A 22,657-nucleotide genomic window follows, 5' to 3' on the forward strand; every position below is an offset into this window, starting at 1 on the left:
TGCCTATAGTGCACCCCCTTGCAGGTAGAGCTATAATAATGCTATAGAAAACATACCACTTACCAAACCAGGTTGGTGATTAAGTGACCACAGGCCATAGTTCTGAAAACAAATTTAAAACAAATCAAAAGGAAATTATGAACTTAAAATTCTCCAGTGAGGCATGCTATGCCGTTAATACTAATATATGCCACTAGACCTGGACCAGAATAATTCCAAATGTAAGCCTTGTCTCTTCATTTAGGATTATGAATTTTTTTTCCCATGTACTATTCAAAAACATCTAATACACTCCAAATTCAGTTCTACATTTTTTTCACTGATTTTTTTCAGCCTTGCAATCCCTTTGATGCATTACAAAATTGCTAGACCGCCACTTAGACTCTTTCTAACCATCTGTCCATATAAACCCCTTGAAGGCAAGTCACTCCTTTTTTTGTGTGTCTCCCACAGGATCTAGCAACACAGTATCTTGACATTGTAGTTGTTATACAACAAGTGTGTGTCACGTTCATTGCTACTTGGTGGGGTAAATACTTGGGATGAGTGAACCTTTTTTTACAGTTCATCTAGTTGTTCAGTAATACGGAAATGAATGAAAACTCAGAAGAATTCAGTAGATGTAGATCTGAGGAGTACAATTCCAGCTGACCATTTGCCTAGAAATAAGAAGCCTGGTAAATATTCACGTCTCAAGGCTCTTTGCACTTTGCCAACCAAAGCTGTAAGTTTCTGACTGTGGCCTTTACTCCTTTGGTTCGAAGCTTTCACCATGAATTGTTGGGTTTTCTGCATTGCTAAGCAGGTTTTGCTGGTGCCTTGTGTGTTTATCTGATATTTACAGGCTGTTTCTGTTAACTACCACAGGTTTACACCCTACGAGTGGTATAACCCCCACCCATGCAACCCTGACTCAGACGTGGTGGAAAACAATTTTACTTTACTGAATAGTTTCTGGTTTGGAGTTGGCGCTCTCATGCAGCAAGGTACACCGGTTGCCTCTCTTTGTCACACGCATCCCACAGTGTGCTGACCGGCTTTCATGCTGGTAAACTCCACCATGAAGCTAAAGGGTAGGATGAAACACCAGCTCAGGAACTTAAGAAAACAGCAACTCACTTTCTAGCCAGTTCTGAAGGTAAAGCAACACCGATGACCTGTATGGAACTCCCTCGCTATAGATCTAAAATAACACTTCTATCAGTCACTAAATACAAATCTTCCTGTGGGTAGCAAAGGATAGGGTACCCTAGAAATTGCTTACAAATTTGCATAGATGGAGATATTGCTCTTCTCCTTCTCAGTCATAGGTCCATGAGTCAGAGGTTCAAAGGAGCAGAATTTAAATCCTTTGATGATTAAATTCACTGAGATTCTTCCAATTGCTGACCTTACCTAGGACTTCCACCTAATTACTACTCTGGCAAACCCTACTGAGATTCATTTTAGCCTCCCAGTAACTTTTCACAATCTCCTTCGATTGGTAACCATAGCAACAATAAACTGTAGGAGTTGGGGAGATAAAATTTGACCATAGAAATGTAATATATTTCATAGATTTCCTATGAAATGGGGGATTCTGCTTCCATAGTGGGGGAATGAGGAGTTGTTTTAACCTTTGGAAGAACTCTCTTTTGTGATTTTTTTTCAGCTTCAATGCCTATATGTTATAATCAATACTTCCAGGATTAAATGCATTAATGTAAGAAAATCATAAGTCACAGACGCTATTGTGTTTGGAATGTCTGCTCATTTGACAATATGCTGCAAAATACAGTGGCAAAGGAAACCCCCACTGGCATGTACATGAAACGTGTTTTCTATTTGGGGGTGAACCCTTAGGTTTCTCATTAGGGAAGTGTTATAATACTTGAAGTATTTATCTTTTGGGTCTTCAAATTAGAGAGAGAGATTGTGGAAATATGTACATGAAACGTGTTTTCTATTTGGGGGTGAACCCTTAGGTTTCTCATTAGGGAAGTGTTATAATACTTGAAGTATTTATCTTTTGGGTCTTCAAATTAGAGAGAGAGATTGTGGAAATACCAAATTCTAATAATGAAATAGTAAATAGTTGAAGACAGTGGGAAAATTCTAGTTACACAATTAAATATGGTTTGTGTGGGCACTGCTAAGTAGGTATAGATACCATCTGATTTACTAGAAATCACTTGCATAAATTTTGAGCATAGCACAGAAGTATAAATCCTGCAGAAAACCCCATATACTATTTTACCTATGCATTTAATTTTTAGGATATTTATCTTGTGAGCAATTACTGTCAGACTGAAGGAGATCCCTGCTCCTTCTCTACACCTTGTCTTCTCCAGACATTAGAGTAAATATGTATATATACTTTTAGGTTTCACAGAGCATGCAGCAGGCCTGTGCAGGCATATGACTGTGACTGCCTTCTGTCGTGTGAGTGCACCCACCCCCGGAATTTATCTTTCATCTTTTACCTGTTTGGAGTTTACCATCATCCACAGCACACTGTGGGATGCAGTGTCTGTTAGTTACCACTACCTTGGGTACATGACAGTCAGCCCCAACCAGACTCTGCTTGTCTTTTAAGAAGTTTACAAACATTTGTCAAGTGCAACAAATCTTTCCAGGTACAAACTTGAGGTACTGTGACTGTTAGTGCATCTGTCTCTAGCATGTGGCGTTGAACCAGGTAGTTATCCTCTGTTGCGCTCTCTCTTGTTAGCAGAAGCTTGTCAGTGTACTCAATTGGAAACCATTTTGTTGCATTTTTTTTTCAAACACCCTATCAGTACAATAAAAGGATCCTACAGACCAGACATCTGACCTGCTGTACTTTACTTTCTTAATGTGATGATCAGACTTTCTCTTTTCTACAGAGCGTGAGCAAAGTCTGGATCAGGATTGGCTGTCATGTCTGCCGTAAAAGGCACTAAAGAGACTTCAGCAAGTATTGTCTCTCATCCCAAATATTTTCTAGTAATGTTTTACTCAACTTGTAATGCTTTTATAATTTCATCCTCTAGAGTACTAAACTTACACAAATTATTTCTATTTGAAAGAAGCCATTTGTAAGCATTTTAAATTAACATGGAGAACTATGAAATTCACAAAATCAGGTAAAAATATAAAACAAGAAACATAGAGAAATCTAATTGATGCCCTATACTGAGAGTTTACAATGTAATCTCAATACATTTCTATTAATATTTTTATTAAATTTATAAGGTAACTTTATCCAAAAGTTTAAATATGCATTTTAAAGTGTGAAAGATGTGAATTAATATTATTACATATCAACAGCCTGTTGTTCACCTGTCTGTCCAGTCTTAATGCCATGTAATACTTAATTATACAAACATACAGATAAGTTAAAACCTTGCCTTTTCATAAATGTAACCAAATAACAAAAGAATAAATTTACAGCAGAAAGTCTGCACCTATAAGCTAAGAAAAATACATCTATTAACTGTTGTTTATTTCCTATGGCTATTTTATGAAATAAATGGTATTTTAATGATAACCAACAAAAGATCTAAAATAATATCACATTGCCACAAAACTGCTAGATCAATTAAGAACAAAGATAGAAAACAACCTTGGGCATTTAAACACACACACAACCACAGGCATATAAATCCCATTAAACCACAATATTAAAACAACAGCAGCAAACTGTTCCACTAAATCCTTGGGGGGCAATTTAATGGAAAACCATTATAAATCTGTATAATATTCCCCACTCAAATTCAAACAAATGACAGAAGGAAATACAAATCGCTGTCAAACCATTTCCCTCATTAAAAGGAAATAGAATACAAAGATTCCTAATAGCATTAAGAGAATATATCCATTAAGTCAAAGCCCAGAAACTCTGCCAACCTTGATATGCTTATCACTAGCCTTGAGCTGGCTTTGATTTCCTAAGCAGTATATGCATCTGTTTATAGATTAAACCTGAGCACAAACTCATTTACTGGTAGATTGGTGAACTTCAATTTTTTTTCCATCTTAAGTCATTATTAACTACAGAGCTTCAAAACACCCTATCAGTATAATAAAAGGATCCTATAGACCAGACATCTTACCTGCTGTACTTCACTCCAGGATTTTAAATTTAGGGTGTTTTTCTTTCACTTTTTATCTGGTCACCTAAACTCTGTCATGCCTTCAGGTTCATGGAGGATATGCTATGTATGGAACCAATGGCAAATTTCAGGCAAATGGACAAGCCAAAATCCATTTCTAAATCAGTACAATTGGAGTGAACTCTAATAGCACTTCTTATTTATTCTAATTCTGCTGCTGAATGTGTAGACTTCCACAGCTCAGGTTGAATACAAAATTGAGCTAGGCTGTCTCAAGATGTTTGTCTTTCATGTGAGTAAACTTAGCTCATGAACCCTTTCTTTTAGAGAGGAAGACTTCCTTGGTAAACACATTAAGTGCCTCTATTTTGTCATTTAAAAATAATTTAAAATCATCTGAATGACATCTAAAATGTATATTCCTACCAGAAAAGTCTTCTTTCACCTAAGGAACAGCCAGTCTTTGAAGCGTAGTTAAGAAACACTGTTTTATTTAAGGATAAAATTATGCTTTGCAGAGAATATGTATTTTCAGCCAAATAATAATCTATAGTAGAAAAAAGAATTCTGGCTTTTAAAGTAACGTAAGTCAATAAAAACTAATTCATCCACTGTCAAGCATGGCTGCATCTTACTTCATTTTATTTGTAATATCCCAATGTTTTATTAAAGTACATGTGATAAATGGCATGTTAATATTTTACAAGTTTCTCTCATTCTTTAACCTTAAATAAAAATGTTAGCATTTCAAAGCTTTTCATAGCTATAGAAAGACAGAAAACACTTTACTTCACATTTTAAGATGCATTTAGACAGTCATAAAAGGCAAAAAGTCTTGGGATTAACTTTTCAATTCTAAGCAACTAAACTAACTACATTTTAGGCATGAAATATCTCCAGGTTAAAACTGTTTTAACGCCATCAACTATTGATAAATTACAGTTAAAGTAGTAGTAGTGATTAATGATTTCAAAAGAATCCTATAGATTTTGCTCCATTTTCTAGAAAATGCATTTATTTCATCTACATACAAGATGGTAAGTCTTTGACGGGTTCATCTCCCTAGAATAGTGTCAAACTGTACGTCTTCCCTTCCCTTCTGACTGTGTTTAACACCCCTACTCTGATGATACCATCACAGGATCAGAGCTGATGCCCAAAGCTCTATCGACCAGAATAGTTGGAGGGATATGGTGGTTTTTCACCCTAATCATCATTTCATCCTACACTGCCAATCTGGCTGCCTTCTTGACAGTAGAGAGAATGGAATCCCCCATAGATTCGGCAGATGATCTGGCAAAGCAAACCAAGATAGAATATGGGGCGGTCAGAGATGGATCAACAATGACCTTCTTCAAGGTAAGAAGCTGACAAAGTGTTTTCCTTGATTATCTGATATTTTGGGTACAGGTTAAAAGAGTCTTTCCAAAAAAAGGAAAAAGAAAAAAGATATTGGGCAATTTTTTAAATGAAATACAATTTATAATTACATAATCCCATTATAAGGAACCCCTGGAGCCTCAGTCAGCATAGAGCAATTTCTTTGGTTCCCAACTAGGTGTCATTTACACCACCTCAATTTAGTGTACTCAGAACCATAGATCAATATCTTCAGTATCCCCTCTTGCCTTTATACCAGAAAAAGAAATGCTGTTTTCTGAATATAACCTAACCACTCTTAATCAATCACTCATTTGTAGAACCCACAAAATAAAGATTCCTTAATCCAAAATTCTTGTAACCAGAATACTTGAATATCATTATTTTGTTCTTTCTGTCCTGTACTTGATGAGACAGAAGCAGATGATTTAAAAAATGTGTTGATAATGGAATTTAGTTAGAGATTTAAGATCGAAAAAAATCCCAGGAGACTCTGGTCTAACATTAAGTCTGCATTGATGAAGGACAGTGTTCCCAGCCATGCCTGAAGCTTTTCAAATTGTCTTCTGAGACACCAAAAGAGAATTAAGTTGGATGAGTTTAGTTTTCATGTCAAGGGCATTTCATTATTGAGGTCTTTTTAATTACTTACCCACAGTAATGAAGCTGATTTCTGCCTCGCTTTTGTAAGAAACCTTAGTACTTTTATTATCAAATCTCAAACACTCTAATTCTCATGAAAAATAGATTTTAATAGATCCAATAGGTGTAGAGATCATGAAGTTCAACTCTTCACTTTACTTATGAAAAGTAAACTACATAACTAGACTATAACAGGGAAGGGGATAAATCTTTAAAAAACAAAAAATTAGTGGAAGTTAATGTCCATGTGAATAAAAGGAAAACAACAGTTGTAACCAAAATAATCTCTAAAAACACCCTTGTCACAGATTCATATTCAGATTACCAAAAATGTAATTATCACCTCAGCATTGAGTGGACTATTTTGGGGGTATTTTTGAAAATAGTCTTTTCCTTTCTATTATTTCCACTGAGCTCAAAATGAACTCCGTTTTTCTTCTTTCTTTCATATTTCCTTTTTAAACATTGTTTATAGATATTGGAGGTATACATGGCATTGTTTTTACTTGGATATAGAACTTTTAGGGTTTCCATCAACAAAATAACACACATTATACCAATTAAGTGATTTCTCATCTGTCAGCCCTACCCTCTCCCACCCTTCGGAATCTCCAGTGTCTGTTATTCTATGAGTGGACTGTTTTCTCTTGTGAAAAATACTAGCTTAGAAACAAAAACTAAGGTTAGATAAGAAAAGTACACACTTCTTTGTATAACAGTATTGGTTCACAAAAATAGGAATTAACTATGCAATAAGATGTAACATTTAATAACGATAATAAATAAAAAGGCATTGTTTTACAAGTAAACAAAATCTAGAGTTTTATCAAGACGCAAAGTAATAGAAAAAAGTAGAACTTACTTTTCTTCCATGTTAAAAAAAGATTTTTAAACATCTTTTATTTTAAGAAATGTATCATTTATTTAATGTATGTGTGAAGCATGGTGATTGTTTCTTCTTTGGACAGTGATGTTCTAAGGACAAATGACATTAAATATATGGCTTTGCAAGCTGCTGAAAGTATTTTTCTAAAATCAATATTATGAAGAGATACAAGATACCCCAACCTAGTGATTCATCATGGTCCTTGTCAGAAACCAGGAATGTCACTTGCAAGGCTCACAGGAAAAAGGGGCACTGCCAAGGTAGAATTTGGTATATCTGAAAAAATTTGAGATGGTTTACCTCATTCAGCAATATCGAAGATTTTTAAAGCACCAGGAGATGGGCTAGCAAAAGGCAGAGAAGATTCTACTTCCTTCTAGATGTATACTACAAATGTAAGGGAAAGAGGCAGTGCTATTCCTTGAAAAAGCAATAGACCTGACTGCTACTGTACACAGGGATCTATGCACAGGCTGTATATCCCTTATCTGAAATGTTTCACACCAGATTTGTTTAGAATTTAGGGTATTTTCAGATATTGGAATGTTTGCACATACATAATGAGATGTCCTGGGGACAGAACCCAAGTCTAAACACAAAATTTATTTGTGCATCATATACACCTTGTGCACATAGCCTAAAGGTAAGTTTTTACAGTATTTTAAATAATTTTTTATGCAAAAAATAGTTTTGACTGCCTTTGGCTGCAACCCATCCCATGAGGTCAGGTGTGGAACTTTCCACATGGGGCACCATGTCAGTACTCAGAAAGTTTCAGATTTGAGATTTTTCAGAATACAGATGCTCAACCCATACTTACAAAGTGTCTCTTAAGCTCATTTTTGTTTTGTGTGTGTGTGTGTTTTTTTTTTGTTTTTTTTTTTTTTTTTAATGAGTCTTGCTCTATCACCCGGGCTGGATGGAGTTCAGTGGCACGATCTTGGCTCACTGTAACCTCCATCTCCCGGGTCCAAGCAATTCTCCTGCCTCAGCCTCCCGAGTAGCTGAGATTACAGGTGCACACCACCATCCTTGGCTAATTTTTTTATTTTAATAGAGACAAGGTTGCACCATGTTGGCCAGGCTGGTCTCAAACTCCTGACCTCAAGTGATCCACTTGCCTCGCCCTCCCAAAGTGCTGGAATTACAGGCATGTAATTCCTGTAATTTGGCTCCGGGCCCCTTAAGCTCACTTTGATCTTTTCTTTCTCATGGCCCTCTTTAAATACAAAAAGAGATGGTTCTCCTTTTTCCTGGCAGGACACTGAATGACTACATTAAGACATGCTTGGATAATGCACTTCCACAGAACAGGCACATGCTATGCTCACAACTGTTGCTCCCTGAGCATTTTCTGAGAGGTCTCCTGCTTTCTCCCCAGTCCTGAAAAAAAGGCATCAATAAAAGCCTTCTCTCAGGTCATCAGGCAAATGACGAAACAACAAGCACCTCAGAGAGGAAGAATGTGATGATAGTGCTAACAGCACCAATGAAAATGGCAGTATGCACTGTGCACTAGCCCTGAGCCACACACTCCATTTCTAAATGCCTTACCCGTATTACCTCATTTTATCTTTACAAAGGACCAGTTGAGATAAATACCAATATTATCCCCATCAATGAGGAAAATGATGCACAGAGAGGCTAGGTAACTTACCCCAAAGTTACAAAGCTATCAGTGAAAGAGCCAAGATTCAGCTAAATTCAGAGAGTTCTAGAAAGTCAGTTCCGTGATGGTGGAGACTTGGTCTTCTTTGTATGCCATTACATCACCAGAATCTAAATGAGGGCCAGCCATGTAGCAGGCATTCAGAAAACTATGTTTTCAGTATGTGAAAAAGCAAACTCTGAGAAAGGTGGACTTCTATCAGAGAGAAGTGGAGAGATTGAATGAAGAAGCAAAGGAAGGAAGGGGAGAGGGAAAGAGGGAGGGAGAGAGAAGTGGATGGATACATAGGGACCCACACAAGAAGAGACACTGTTGCCAAGTTTCTCTTTTTACAAGTTAGCATGTGGCCCAGCAACCCAGTTTACCGAGAAGAAATTTATTTGCAAAAAGAGAACGAGGACTAAATCCGATTTAGTTTTCCCGTCGAGGATGGTAAGCTGTCAGAAAGCGTCAGAGGAACATACACTCAGGTTCTTAAGCTGGATTATTCCACAAGGGAAAGGAATGTTTCTGCTTTATTCCTCTCAGGGTAGTTCCACCATAAATCACTGAGTGACAGCAGATTCAGTCACAAGGACTCAGTCCTGACCTGGCTCCACATTAACAAGCTTCACCTGTGCTATGCCATCAGGTCCTCCGTCGTCCAGCCCTTTCTCTCTCAATTAAAGACAGTAACCTCTCTTGGGCTGTAGAATGAATAAGGAAAGCTATATTTGCCTAATCTAACCTTGAACACCCTAATCAGTTGTAGGAGCACAAGCCATTCACTAAGATGGGTCCTGTCTCCACTCAGTCACAAGGAAATTTCTAATAAGAAACATTTTCTCATCACACACTTATGTTTTTGCTCTCAAGAGAGCAATATTCCTCTGGCAGCACCCAAATGATAGACACTTGTCTTTTTACTTTCAGGTTGATTTAAAATCATTTTACAGCCAAAGAATGGCCAGTTGCAGGGAGTAAAGGGATTCAGACATTATCAGAATCCATGACCAAGCAAAAGACTCGAATGCCTCACATTTGTTTTCTGGGCCACAAGCAAGGCATGTGTTTAGTAAAGTTCACCTTTGAAATGTGTCGCCAGGAGTTGCTCATAAAATTTCACTCAAAATCCATTGACTTTTTCTCCTAGACTTGGCTATTCTTGCAGACAGCATGACGCTTCAGATTTTGGATCTGAGGTGTTCAGTTCTCCACATGAAAAAAATCAAAATTTAGTTTTTAAAAATAGTTCAGGTGAGATTCCACTATCTACCACCTGAACTCATATAAGGCTGAAGAAGTAAGTGGAAGTTTTTTAAACAAGTGCTAGGTCAAGCTAAGACATGACTGAAACAGGGGAAGCAGTGACAGTTTTCCTTCACTGAGTCATTCATTGATGGAACAACACTAATCTTCAAGGACTGTATTTACACAACAGAATAGGATTAAATCATAAATTCAATTCCATGTACTCTTACGAAACTTTAGATGAACATCCTGAGATTCTATCTGACTTTGTCCATATATATTAAAAAAAAAAAAAAGAGGGCTGGGAATGGGGTCTCACTCCTATAATCCCAGCACTTTGGGAGGCTGAGGTGGGCAGATCACAAGGTCAGGAGTTCAAGACCAACCTGGCCAATACGGTGAAACCCCCATCTCTACTAAAAATACAAAAATTAGCTGGGCATGGAGCCACACACCTATAGTTCCAGCCACTCAGGAGGCTGAGGAGAAGAATTGCTGGAATCTGGGAGGCAGAGGTTGCAGTGAGCCAAGATCATGTCACTATACTCCAACAGAACAAGACTCCATCTCAAAAAAAAAAAAAAAAACAGAGCAACTCTACATTTCATGGCCACAACCCCTCAGCTAATGATGCTTATTAAGCATTACATTTTCACAAGATCATCAGCACTCTGGGTTGTTCTAAGCACTACGGAAAATATAATAGCCTATTTGGTTCAAAGGGCCTCAGGTACCACAAGACCAATTAGCTGGACAAGGTTAAAGCGAGGCAGAACATTTCATCAAGTGCCCAGCTACTGTGGGAGATGTTTTGAGAAATTCTTCTCTGAATATGAGGCAATCAGCATTAAGTTAATTAATGGACGATGTTTATAGGTCAGTGTACTAATAATGCAGAACTTCAACAGACTCTAGGAGATTTTTTAATAAAATCCCTCTCACTTCTATTGAGATATTACTAATTAGTAATCCAATATTAACTATATTGGTTTCTCTGTTCTTTGCTGATGAAATTGCTTGATCCTTTCAACCATTGCACAAGTGTGACGAGTAAAGGCTTTCCTTCACTCACAACTTCCTGGAACCACCAGCAGCATCTTAGAAGGTACAAAGATTGGCCGGGCGCGGTGGCTCAAGCCTGTAATCCCAGCACTTTGGGAGGCCGAGGCGGGTGGATCACAAGGTCGAGAGATCGAGACCATCCCGGTCAGCATAGTGAAACCCCGTCTCTACTAAAAATACAAAAAATTAGCTGGGCATGGTGGCACGTGCCTGTAATCCCAGCTACTCAGGAGGCTGAGGCAGGAGAATTGCCTGAATCCAGGAGGCGGAGGTTGCGGTGAGCCGAGATCGTGCCATTGCACTCCAGCCTGGGTAACAAGAGCGAAACTCCGTCTCAAAAAAAAAAAAAAAAAAAAAAAAAAAAAAAAAAAAAAAAAAAAAAAAGAAGGTACAAAGATTAGTCAGTTCATGGCCACACTCTGTGGACACAACTTGGATTCAGCTTTCCTAGGGACTACATGACCTATTTCCATCTTTCATATCCAAGACAACTGACAACAGTGACATCCAATTCCAACTTTTTCTTTCAGAAATGGTAAACTAAGATTCTGGTTTCTCTCTCATAGAAAGTTAGAAATGTACAAAGGCTCTGTTCTTTCTTCTTGTTGGAATTCTATTAATTACCTTATGGGATAATAAGATAGTCCAAACTTTGGTCTCTCAGTGATAGTGTAGCAAGTCACATTTTTTTCCTCAGATGAAGAAAGGGTAGTCATGATAATGTCTAGAAACCATAGGAGACCTGAAAGAATGGAATTCCCAATGACCCTTGTGAACCATCATTGAAGGAGGATAATGGTTTTAGCCCATGGATCAGAGACTGAGAATACCAGCTAGTCTTCTCAAGACATATAACCAACATCTTATGCTGGGATATAAAGTAAAACCTACAGAAAAGTGCTTTTGATGGCAGGACCTGGACCCAGACAGCCTGGGTTCTACTACTTATGAGTTATGTGGACCTTGGTGAATTGCTTATATTCTCTGTGCCTTGATTTCCCAGTCTATAAATTGAGGGTGATATCTAACTCAACATTATTCTGAGGATTTAATGACTTAATATAGGTAATATGTTTATACTACCAATTAGCATACTGTAAGCAATAAAAACACTAGATATTAATGTAACTATCACTAATAATATCATCACCATAATTATTCAACCCTTACCTTTAGCTATTAGTCCTATTTTTTCAATCTCTCTAGATTTATAAATATTTTAGTTTGGTCTTTGTTCAGCTTCCTTATTTTTGGTCATCTCTGCACTGTCTGCCTTTTGCTAAAGGACAGAAAAGTCCAGAAGAAGTGCTAGTGCCCAAGATCTCAAAGACTTTTGAAGGCCTGGCCAGACAGCAACCCTTGGCCTTGGAGGCCCTTCTTGAGCACATGCATTGCATTTGCAGAAGAACCACTTCCCAGATGGTAGGTAGGCAAAAGATGGTAAGGTCACTCTTAGAATGCAGACAAGGAACAAAGGGATGCAATTCAGTTTAATTCAGTTCAATTTATGTTTTTTCAGGGTCCTCAGTATGGCTGGTAGTGAAATTGGCACTTAGGAGGGGAAAAGGTATAAAATCATGAGCAAGACGTGAAGATCTGAATAGCCATATAGAGACAGGGTGTACGCAGACCTGTTAAATACAACACAACATGTGGTTGCATTGTGTAGACAGGAAGTGGTGGCAGAATTTCTTGTGAGCTGAATTAGCTATGAAATATTCATGTAAGAAATACTTCTCAGTAGACGCTTGCCTTGTAACAAATCACTATCCTCCAGACTCAAGCCAGAGGATTACACAGATTAAATCGTGACTCAGTCTAAAATGACTTGGATAAAATAGGTTTTAAAAAATCATAAAAGACTTGTCATTTCTGGCTTTCATGCTCTAGGGACTTTGGACCAGCACTGGAAACAAGGGACTCTCTAACCTTTATCATCTCCTACCAGGGAGTGGTTAGGTACCGTCATCAACCCAAAAGGCCTTTCAAAGAAGTTACTGAGCACTGCACCAGTGGAACTAAAGCAATGAGCCGTTGTGGGGAGACAGATTTCATACATTTATAACCATTTCTGGAAGCACAAAATGAAAGCTATTTCTCAAATACTCTGCATAGGAAGCCACTCTTCACATAAGAATTCCTAGCTTATGTTTGAAAAATCAAGCCAATTTTACCGTGAGTGTCAGAAATGTTAGGTCTCTGTAGGTTAAAAGTGTATTTGTTTGGGAAGAAATCTATGAAGTCATTTAACCTTTTTCAAAGGCTGGCATATTGCCTGTAATAGACCAATCTTTAACTCTAGACAGGAGAAAAACATGAAAAATATTTTAGCAAATGTGTTTAAATCCTGCTGAGAGAATTTTCTAAAGGGAATCCATAAATTTTTAAAATGTTAGAGAATCAGCAAATGTCATAACTTTTTATCAAATCAAGATAAAGACATAATCAACTGCAAAGTTCATATTATACACATTTGAAAGACAGAGACCTCAACTATACTATAAATATTTTCTTCTAATTCTTCCTTCAAAGTGATTTTTGTAAATTAAATCATATTTTCAAACTAGCATGAGAATTTATTTAATAAAATAATATATTAATCATATATAAAAGAAATGGTTGTTTTTAAGGCAACTATTCAGCTCTGATACATCCATTTCACAAGTATGGGTTCTACATAGCTAATTTCTATGTCTCTGGTTAATTTTTAAGGATCGTCTGAAATCAGGACTTGCCTACAGTAAAAGTAAATTGGAGATTTAAAAATATAATTGTGATATTTCCTTTGTTCAAAATGCATATATTTACATTTATAAGATCACTTTCGATAAGATAAAAAAGATCAAATATCAATAACTAATTTCTAATGCATATCTAAGTGTTTAGAGTTATGGATAGATGTAAAAATATACATAAAACACGGATCGATATATAAAATCTCAGCCAGATTAGTCTGAAATGGAATTGCATGATTATTGATTCTACTGAAAAATGAGATTATACATCCTAACTGTAAAAGTCTTATAACTAGTGAAAGAAATAATGTGATAAATAATAGTTATCTTAATAAAAAAGAAACATTAGAGGGATATTTTATAAAATGGAGATTCCATCAGGCTTAAGACCACACTACACCCCAGAAATTGCACATACTTTACATTGTGTGGTGGAAATCCTGCAACTAAAAACACTGAAAATATGTGAAAACCAAAATACTGTTAAAGAAATAATATAAACAACATTCATATTGTTTTCCAGGTTCCAACTGCTGCACTTCCTAAAACACTGTCTAAATTTTTGTCTAAACATATGTAAGCTATTAAAAGTCAGGCAAGTCGATTCTGGACATCATATGATGAGTACAAGAGTCGCAACAGCCTTGGCTATAGTAGAAAAATCCCACATTTACTTATTTCAATTATTTCTTTAGAACATTTGTTATTCTCTTGAAACATTAGCAAAGTCATGAGTTTAATGTTCTGTATATTAAAACAGACAGTTCATTTTCTGTTGGTTAAAAACACAAACTCTGGAACCAGATTACTGGGATCAAATCCTGGTGTCCTCATTTCTTTATGTGCCATTCTATTTCCTCATCTGTAAAAGAGAAATAATAATGGTACCTCTTTCATATGATTACTGTAAGGATTCAATTAATCCATACATGCAAAGTGCTTAAAATATTGCTTGGTACACAGTAAATAAACACTGCATGTGTTGGTTGTTATGACTGTTTTCAGTAAGTATTTTTAACTGCCTGTAGACCTTACAAATTATTTCCCAGTGAGTGTTTAACTTGAATGTATTATAGGGGAAAAGGAAATAAATAATGCTCATCAAACATTGATGCAGTAACACTCCCTTATAACAGATTTCAGATGAAAAATACTTATTATTTTCCAACAATGTTTCATCAGCATGAGGACAGCCACATAATCAGGTTTAACAGATAAAATGAATTTATCTAAACAGATGCCTCTCAGGATTAGTAAGAAAAAATCCTGGATGATTTCTGATTTAGTAAATGAGGCTTCTTCAGTTTTAGCAACTTTTGCTAAGAAGCTCAGAAGACATTCCAAATATTCTGATTAACTTTTGACATATCTGGTGAAATAAGAGGAAACCGCTCTATTTTTGAAACATGTATTATTTAGAGTGATTTAGCAGGCTGGCTAAGATTATATGTAATTTAGAAGTACAAAAACAACCAGGCTGTCATTCTGACACTTTGTCTGGTCTTTTAATATGTATGATAATTTTTCATGAAGTATAATCCTATTTTTAAGAATTACTAATATTTGAGATTTAACCATGAAAAAAAAATATCTTGAAAGGGAATACTCCCAAAATTCTACTTTTTTATCTAACAAAAATTAAACATTACTGAGGGTGGCATGACAGTGAACAGAACTCAGCAGTAAAGAAGAAAGAGCCCTCAATTCTGTGCTGTCTTCTTCACTAACCCTCTGTGACCTTCTGTGTGTTATTTGCTGTCCCTGACCTCAGATCTGCATATGTGACAGGAAGGGGTTGGTTTAGAGAGTAGAACATGGTGGTTGAAGCATCTTCTGACGTGAAACTCGTATAAGTATGACATCCTCCTTGCAGCTGCCCAATGCCCTTGCACTGTGCTCAGCTGGGCACAGTGGCTCATGCCCGTAGTCCTAGCACTTTGGGAGGCTGAGGCAGATGAATCACCTGAGGTCAGGAGTTCGAGACCAGCCTGGCCAAAATGATGAAAACACATCTCTACTGAAAATACAAACAATTAGTCAGGCGTGGTGACAGGTGCCTGTAATCCCAGCTACTCAGGAGGCTGAGTCAGGAGAATCATTTGAACCCAGGAGGCAGAGGTTGTAGTGAGCCAAAACTATGCCATTGCACTCCAGCTGGGCAACAAGAACAAAACAACGTCTCAAAAAAAAAAAAAAAAAAAAAAAAAAAAAAAAGGAAAGGAAAGGAAAAAGAAAACTCATTATCCCTTAAGGTGCTTGAGCTGTCTACAGATACTTCTACCTATTAAAAAAGTTATTCCTTAGCCGCATTTTGGATCTTCCTGCAAACTCTAAGTTCCATAGCATCTTAAGTAGCTTAGAATTCTAACTGTGAAATACAATAGAGTTTCACAACAGCAAACTTTCTAAATGATGAAAGAGAGCTCTAAATAACAGCAAAAGGCTGCTCTTCCTGCTCCCATTATGTTCACCATGACTGTGCTGGAGTGAGAACAGAAAGGGGTCACAGGAATTTATAATGGCTCCTGTACCTTCAACTTACCAAGTCCCCTACCAAGTAACTGTTTTCTGTCAGAGAGAAGATTCTGCCCTCCCTGCTCAAAGGCATCCATGCCAGCTAGATTTCCCCTATAGCTCCCTGGGAGAGGTCAGGCCTAGAATAACCTTCTGCTCCAAGAAGAAAGATGTGGCTGTTGTTGGATTTAAATACATGATCTCTGTTCCACAGAGCAGTGCCACTCACAGTGTAGTGTGAAGAGCATGCTGGCTTAGGAAACATTTTGTTACTAAGCTGTGACAGGAAAAGAATACTGAAAAGTTAAGTGTTTAGAAATGTTGCAGCTATTTAGTGCAACTGATGTTGACTAAACTCGTGACCTGAGATCAGACTCCTTGCATGCTGTTGAATACTCACAGGGCAAGTCACGTGTGGTATGACCTACATATTCGTCCCGTGCAGGAGGACCACACCTAGGTCTGCCATGGATTGAAAATAATAAAGTTCTTCACTTCAGATAACTTAGGTTTAGGGTTGAATCATGGCATTCTTTCCCACACTCTTCAATTTCCCTGATGAATTAAAGAACTCCTCACACGTTCTCCATTTACCATGGATGAACTGAACGTTGGCTTTGTTTTTGACTTCCATAAGCCTCAAATTCAGTTTTCCGATGATTTACAACACTCATTTTAATAAAATCTAAATACGATGAAAAAAATAAATGTTATTTATAAAATTTTTCTATGTGAAGGCTGATTCCTATTTTGTATTAATATAAAACTAACTAGCAACCCACCCCAAGGAATAATATATGAGTCCCTGAATAATAGCTGTATTTTTTAATGTAGATCAAATAAGATTAAAATCATTCTCAAAAGAATTTTGGCCATATAGACATCCACCTGAACCAAATCAGCATGGTACAGTAGAAAGAACATTGAATTAGATATTGGGAGTCCTGGAGTCCAGAATTAGCTCTGATATTAACTTGCTTTGTGACTTTTTGAAGTCTCCAAGCTTTCTGAACCAAAACTTCCTCCTCTGTGAAAGTAGCAGTTTGCATGAGCTGATCTCCAAAGTCTCTGACAACTTTAAAATTTTATACTTCAAAGAAAATTATTTTCCCTTAAGGAAGTTTCCTGATGGAAGAATAATTTTCCCAGCTGTGCATTTAATGCCAAAAGATAGACTGACCTTTCTGCACTGTATGCGTAGCTCTTTTATTAGAAGTTTAGTGTTATCAGACTTTGCAAGGCTGAAATCACACAACAAATGAAGCAGTAACCCTGACCCCCAAAATATGCCTTTGTCATGGGCACATGAGCTATAATTTGCAGATATCTCTGGGGCTGTGGCATAACTCACAGGGGCGCAATATGACAGAATGGGTCCCATAAAATTCCAAATATCTATAAGGTACTGTTTATTGAATTGTTATTTCTCTCACAAGACCTTTCTCAGGGGGCTTTTCAGATGCCTAACAATCTGAAATAAAGCCATCTGCCCTCCCCTAACTCATAAACCCTATGGTATTAACCGAGGTCCTAAATAGAGGTTGGAATTGAGTGGCCCCCAGGAACACTTGAGCATGAATAACCACGATAGAGTTGACTCCACGGGTATTCCATTTCTTGCTTATGGCCCAAAAACATGTTTTAAGCTTTCCCGCACTCCTGAGATGATGCATCCTGTCTCTGCCAAGGGATCTGCATAATATGTGTGAGCACTGTGTATAATTGTGACAACTGGGGTTAGCTTAAAAATACCAATAACGTCTTTCATCTCTGAAATAAATGGAGGAGAATACTGATGCAAATGAAGACAAATTCAGAAAAAGAAAAATGGAACTGTATGGAAATTACAGAGTAAAATGCAAAATGTCTAATCATAGATCACTATTCAAAAGAATGGAAAATTCATATTTAAGCAATATGAAAATGTAGGCAGTATACTTTAGCAAAGAAAGTAAGATAATGAGGCAGTGGTACATATGTATATGTGCATATATTACATAACATATATAATTTATTACTGAATCTTTCAAAAAGCTGAAGAACATGAGAAAAGACAAACATATTAATAGAGCACTTTGAAATAATATATTTAGTCCTCATTATCTAAAATATGATTGCAATTAAAATTACACACCTAAAAAGGCATATAAATACAGTATGAAGATTTTTCTTATCTAAATTTTAATTTGAAAAGAGCATTTACATTCTAGGTTTTCTAGAAAAGAGAAGAGTGAATGACAGCTTTCTCAAAAATAAAGCAGAGGAAGTCAGTGATTTACCCCAGGGCTAGGAATGCTGGATCAGGGATTGAAACTTACATACCTGGAAACAGCAAAACAGCACCTGCTGGAGTTGACTGATTGAAAGGAAAATGGATTCAATGAACAGAGTCCTGGAGTGAGCGAGGCACCCCTTAGCCCGGTGGGCCATGATGGCTTGTTCTTAAGTGGTCACAGTTCATTAGACAGGTGCTATTATTGATACTAACATTCTTTCTCCCCTAACTGAAAGCAGCAAAAGGACCTTGCCCCAATATCTTGCATCGATCGGTCAAGGTCTCCATGCAATAGCTGCCTCAGTGCCTACAAATGCTGTCCAATAGTGAGTAAACTGGGCTCCTCTCAGCTACAAAACTGAAACCTTGTGATCATCAACCTTGACTCCCCCACCTGCAGAGAAAGTGTCCTCCCCATCATTATCTGAACCACTGAGACTTTGAATAACTTTCGGTCATATTTTTCCAGCCCTCTTCTGCTGGTGAGTGTGCTTTCTTTCCCTGCAGAAATCAAAAATCTCTACCTATGAGAAGATGTGGGCTTTCATGAGCAGCAGGCAGCAGACCGCCCTGGTAAGAAACAGTGACGAGGGCATCCAGAGAGTGCTCACCACAGACTATGCGCTGCTGATGGAGTCCACCAGCATTGAGTATGTGACGCAGAGAAACTGCAACCTCACTCAGATCGGGGGCCTCATTGACTCCAAAGGTTATGGAGTGGGAACGCCTATTGGTAAGAGGGGCAGACGTGAACCAAGACTGAGATGGAATATGTCAGTTACCAGTGTGGAAGCAAATGGGCTCAGAGTTCTTTATTCCAAATTCTGAGAAGGTCTACAATGCCTTTAGTGAACAGTGGAAATATCCATATTGATCAGAGACATAGTCTGAATTACAGATTCTCTGATATTTAACTTAATATACTTTAACCAATGTTTCCTTCAAGTTTTACCAATGTACGTTTAAGAGTATATAGATTTTATTATTTCACCCCCAAATATCTTAGACGAAATATGTTTCTAATTAATCCTTTTCACATTGTTTCCTTCAATACCCATATACGCCTATGTAATGTATCTGCCTTAAATTAGAAGAAAGTTGATTCTGCATATGGATAGCAAAAGTTAGAGGACTAGGGTTCCATAAAGATTAAATTACAAGTATAATCTGCTGAGGCAATGCAATCAGTGACAACTATGTAAAACCTCCAAATTCCTTAGTTCCTTGTTACTGCTCTCCTAGGAATATTACTGCCTAGGTATACGGACCCATATAGCAGCAATGAATTCTTGTATGTCTATAAGAGACATGAATAGAATTCAATGGATAATTAGTGATTTCCTCTCCATAGAAAACTCCCTGTCTACTGTTTCCTTCTCTACAGAAAATTGTATCATATAAGGTTCTGATATAGTGGGAACCTGCTTTTCTCAAGTGAGCCATTGGTAATTTGTTAATAAACATTCCAAAGGAGAGGAATCAGGGACTGTCTAGACTACTGGGCTGGTCCAGAAGTCACAGCTAGCAGTCAAGCCAGATCATTAAGGACCTGAAGTAGATTTGATTTGCTTGTTTGTGTTGGTATCTTTGTCTTTCAAAGGAATGGTCCAAGTTGACTCTCCACATCAGGCAGGGATCACAAACTGAAATGTTTACAGAGGCCAAGCACATATCATAAGTGAGCAAAGCATGCTTGTGCCAGGAGGTAGTGAGGAATGGTAGCAACTATGGAAAATTACAGATCGCATGACTTACCTAAGGGAGACAGCTGCCTTTCAGGTCAGATAGTTGTAGACAGGTAAGAGTTTGAGAAAAAGATTGTGGAATATTCCATTTTCCAAGAAAAAAAAATCCAGATTTTAAGTGAACTCTCCTAATGTTTTTATTTAGCAACAAATTCATTAAAAAAGAAAAAGCTGTACTTCATATAATCAACTTTTAATTAATATGAATGTAACTAATCAGATAAAGTTCAACTATCTTCCACATTTACCATGAATACACAGCTAATTTGACTTTCTGCTATCTACCTGGTATTAGAAATATGTGCTATGGTTAACTTTATGATTATTATCATGTCCTCTAAATAAATTTTCTGCAGAATGATTGGGCTAGAAGATTTACGGCTACCTTCTTGCTTCTTTATTTCCAATAATGTTTCCTCATGAAAATACTAATATTGCTAGTGAGGTGTATATTTTTCCCCAAGCAGTAAGCTCTCCTATAACTTAGTCAGCATGTTTTGTAGGAGGCTCAGGGGATCATTTTGCACTGGCTTACAGGATATTATGCCTCTTTTTGACTTTAAAAACAACATCCTATTTTCCTAACCAAGCTTTGCCACTTTATTTTTGATAATAAAGGTGAGGGAAGTTAGATGCCATTTTTTATATCTAATCACTGCTGATTTTAATGGGCTGTAAATCAGACAAGAACAACAAGAGTGGGTACTTATTGCCTAAATTTTTGCAGAATCAAGACCCTCATAGAGGAGTAACTATAGTTCCTTAATAGAACTATCTTTAGACTAAACTATAAAGTCAAAAATTGTACTTTTATCATTCTATCTCCCACCTCAACCCTACCCCACCATATTTCAACACTCCTTTTTGGCAACAAAATTCCTGTCTGGTAATAATGATTTAAAATAACAATGTGTATCACCCCTCCTGAGAATGTTTGCACTTTAACATGAGACTTTTAATTAGCATCCTTTTTACCGCATGAAATATAACTTGAAAGCTAAAATTTCTGATAGTACAGTGAGTGACGCAGGGCTGGGGGCAGGAGGGAACAATGCACTTCTTCCTACCACTTTCCTAAATGAATGCAGCACTTTGAAAATCACTGCCTGCCTTCATATGAATGATGCTGACCTAGTGATGAGTACCACTAACATTAAATATATATTTTATATATATCTAATACAGAGAGATCCAAAGGTACCCATTCAGTCTCCTTTTTGACAACCTCACCTAATTTCCAAAGTTGAAAAGCCTTCCCCACTTCCTAGATAAAAAGAAATATACTCCAGAAGTTTTTCATAGTGGTTATAAACCTGTCATGCTATTAAACCAAAAACAAAGAAGAAGGAATAATTGGAACAGATGGCAGACCTCACGGAGAATACATCCATTGAGAATACAGCTGTTGGAAAAATTTGTGAGATGCTTCTTTTATGATGAATTGACTCTTTACAAAAGATCAGTTGCTATTCAGGAAGACCTGTGAAATATATATATATATATATATATATATATATATATATATACATATATATATATATATATGTGTGTGTGTGTGTGTGTGTGTGTGACATAATAACTTTCAATGTCTTTTAGTTCATTTAAGCAACAACAACTTGAGTTAATATATATTCAGATATTAAAAATTCTTTGCACACTTCTAGTCTTGTCCTGACTAATTCCCTTATGGTTCCAAACCCTGTCCCACAGTCAAAGATTGGCAAAGTCACAACACAAAATTGAAGACTTTGCCTCTTAGAGACACTCAGGACAACAGCTCTGGAAACTTACCTCCTGAGAGATTTAAAATAAAACTCTGAGGCTGGGCATGGTGGCTCACACCTATAATCCCAGCACTTTGGGAGCCTGAGGAGGGCAGATCACGAGGTCAAGAGATTGAGACCATACTGGCCAACATAATGAAACCCCGTCTCTACTAAAAATATACAAAAATTAGTTGGGCATGGTGGCACATGCCTGTAGTCCCAGCTTCCTCGGGAGGCTGAGGCAGGAGAATTGCTCAAACCCGGGAGGCGGAGGTTGCAGTGAGCCGAGATTATGCCACTGCACTCCAGCCTGGTGCCTGGCAACAGAACAAGACTCTGTCTCAAAAAAAAAAGAAAAGAAAAGAAAAGAAAAGAAAAGAAAAACTCTGAGAGAAGAAGAACATTTAAGGTTTGAACAGGTTACCGGGAGGCTGAAAATTATCTTTCTCAGAGACCAACTTTAAACAGAGATCAGATTTCCATCTGTCTGAAATGTTTTAGGTACTGCGCAGCCTGGAGACAGAAGGAAAGCATCAGTCAACATTTACTGAGCACCCACTGTGTATGCTGCTAGGGTTATTACTACAACCACTAGCATAAGAATCATTCTTATACTCTTCAAAGCACTTTCATGTACATTAAAGCAAAGTGCTCCTAGTTCACTTAATTGCTCACCTGCT

General features: G+C 37.2%; 1 protein-coding gene across 11 annotated transcripts in view; it reads left to right on the forward strand.

Moving 5' to 3' along the window:
* GRIK1 (glutamate ionotropic receptor kainate type subunit 1) overlaps positions 1–22,657 on the forward strand; it is a 376,605-nt gene that overhangs the window by 331,065 nt on the left and 22,883 nt on the right. For all 11 annotated transcript variants that reach the window (XM_074389366.1, XM_074389363.1, XM_074389365.1 and 8 more), the window contains 3 exons: positions 868–986; positions 5,215–5,432; positions 18,974–19,199. In XM_074389366.1, the coding sequence (XP_074245467.1) occupies positions 868–986; positions 5,215–5,432; positions 18,974–19,199 (563 nt within the window). The remainder of the gene's footprint in view (positions 1–867; positions 987–5,214; positions 5,433–18,973; positions 19,200–22,657) is intronic.

Source organism: Saimiri boliviensis, chromosome 18 (assembly GCF_048565385.1).
Source record: "Saimiri boliviensis isolate mSaiBol1 chromosome 18, mSaiBol1.pri, whole genome shotgun sequence".
In the NCBI taxonomy this organism is placed as follows: domain Eukaryota; kingdom Metazoa; phylum Chordata; class Mammalia; order Primates; family Cebidae; genus Saimiri; species Saimiri boliviensis.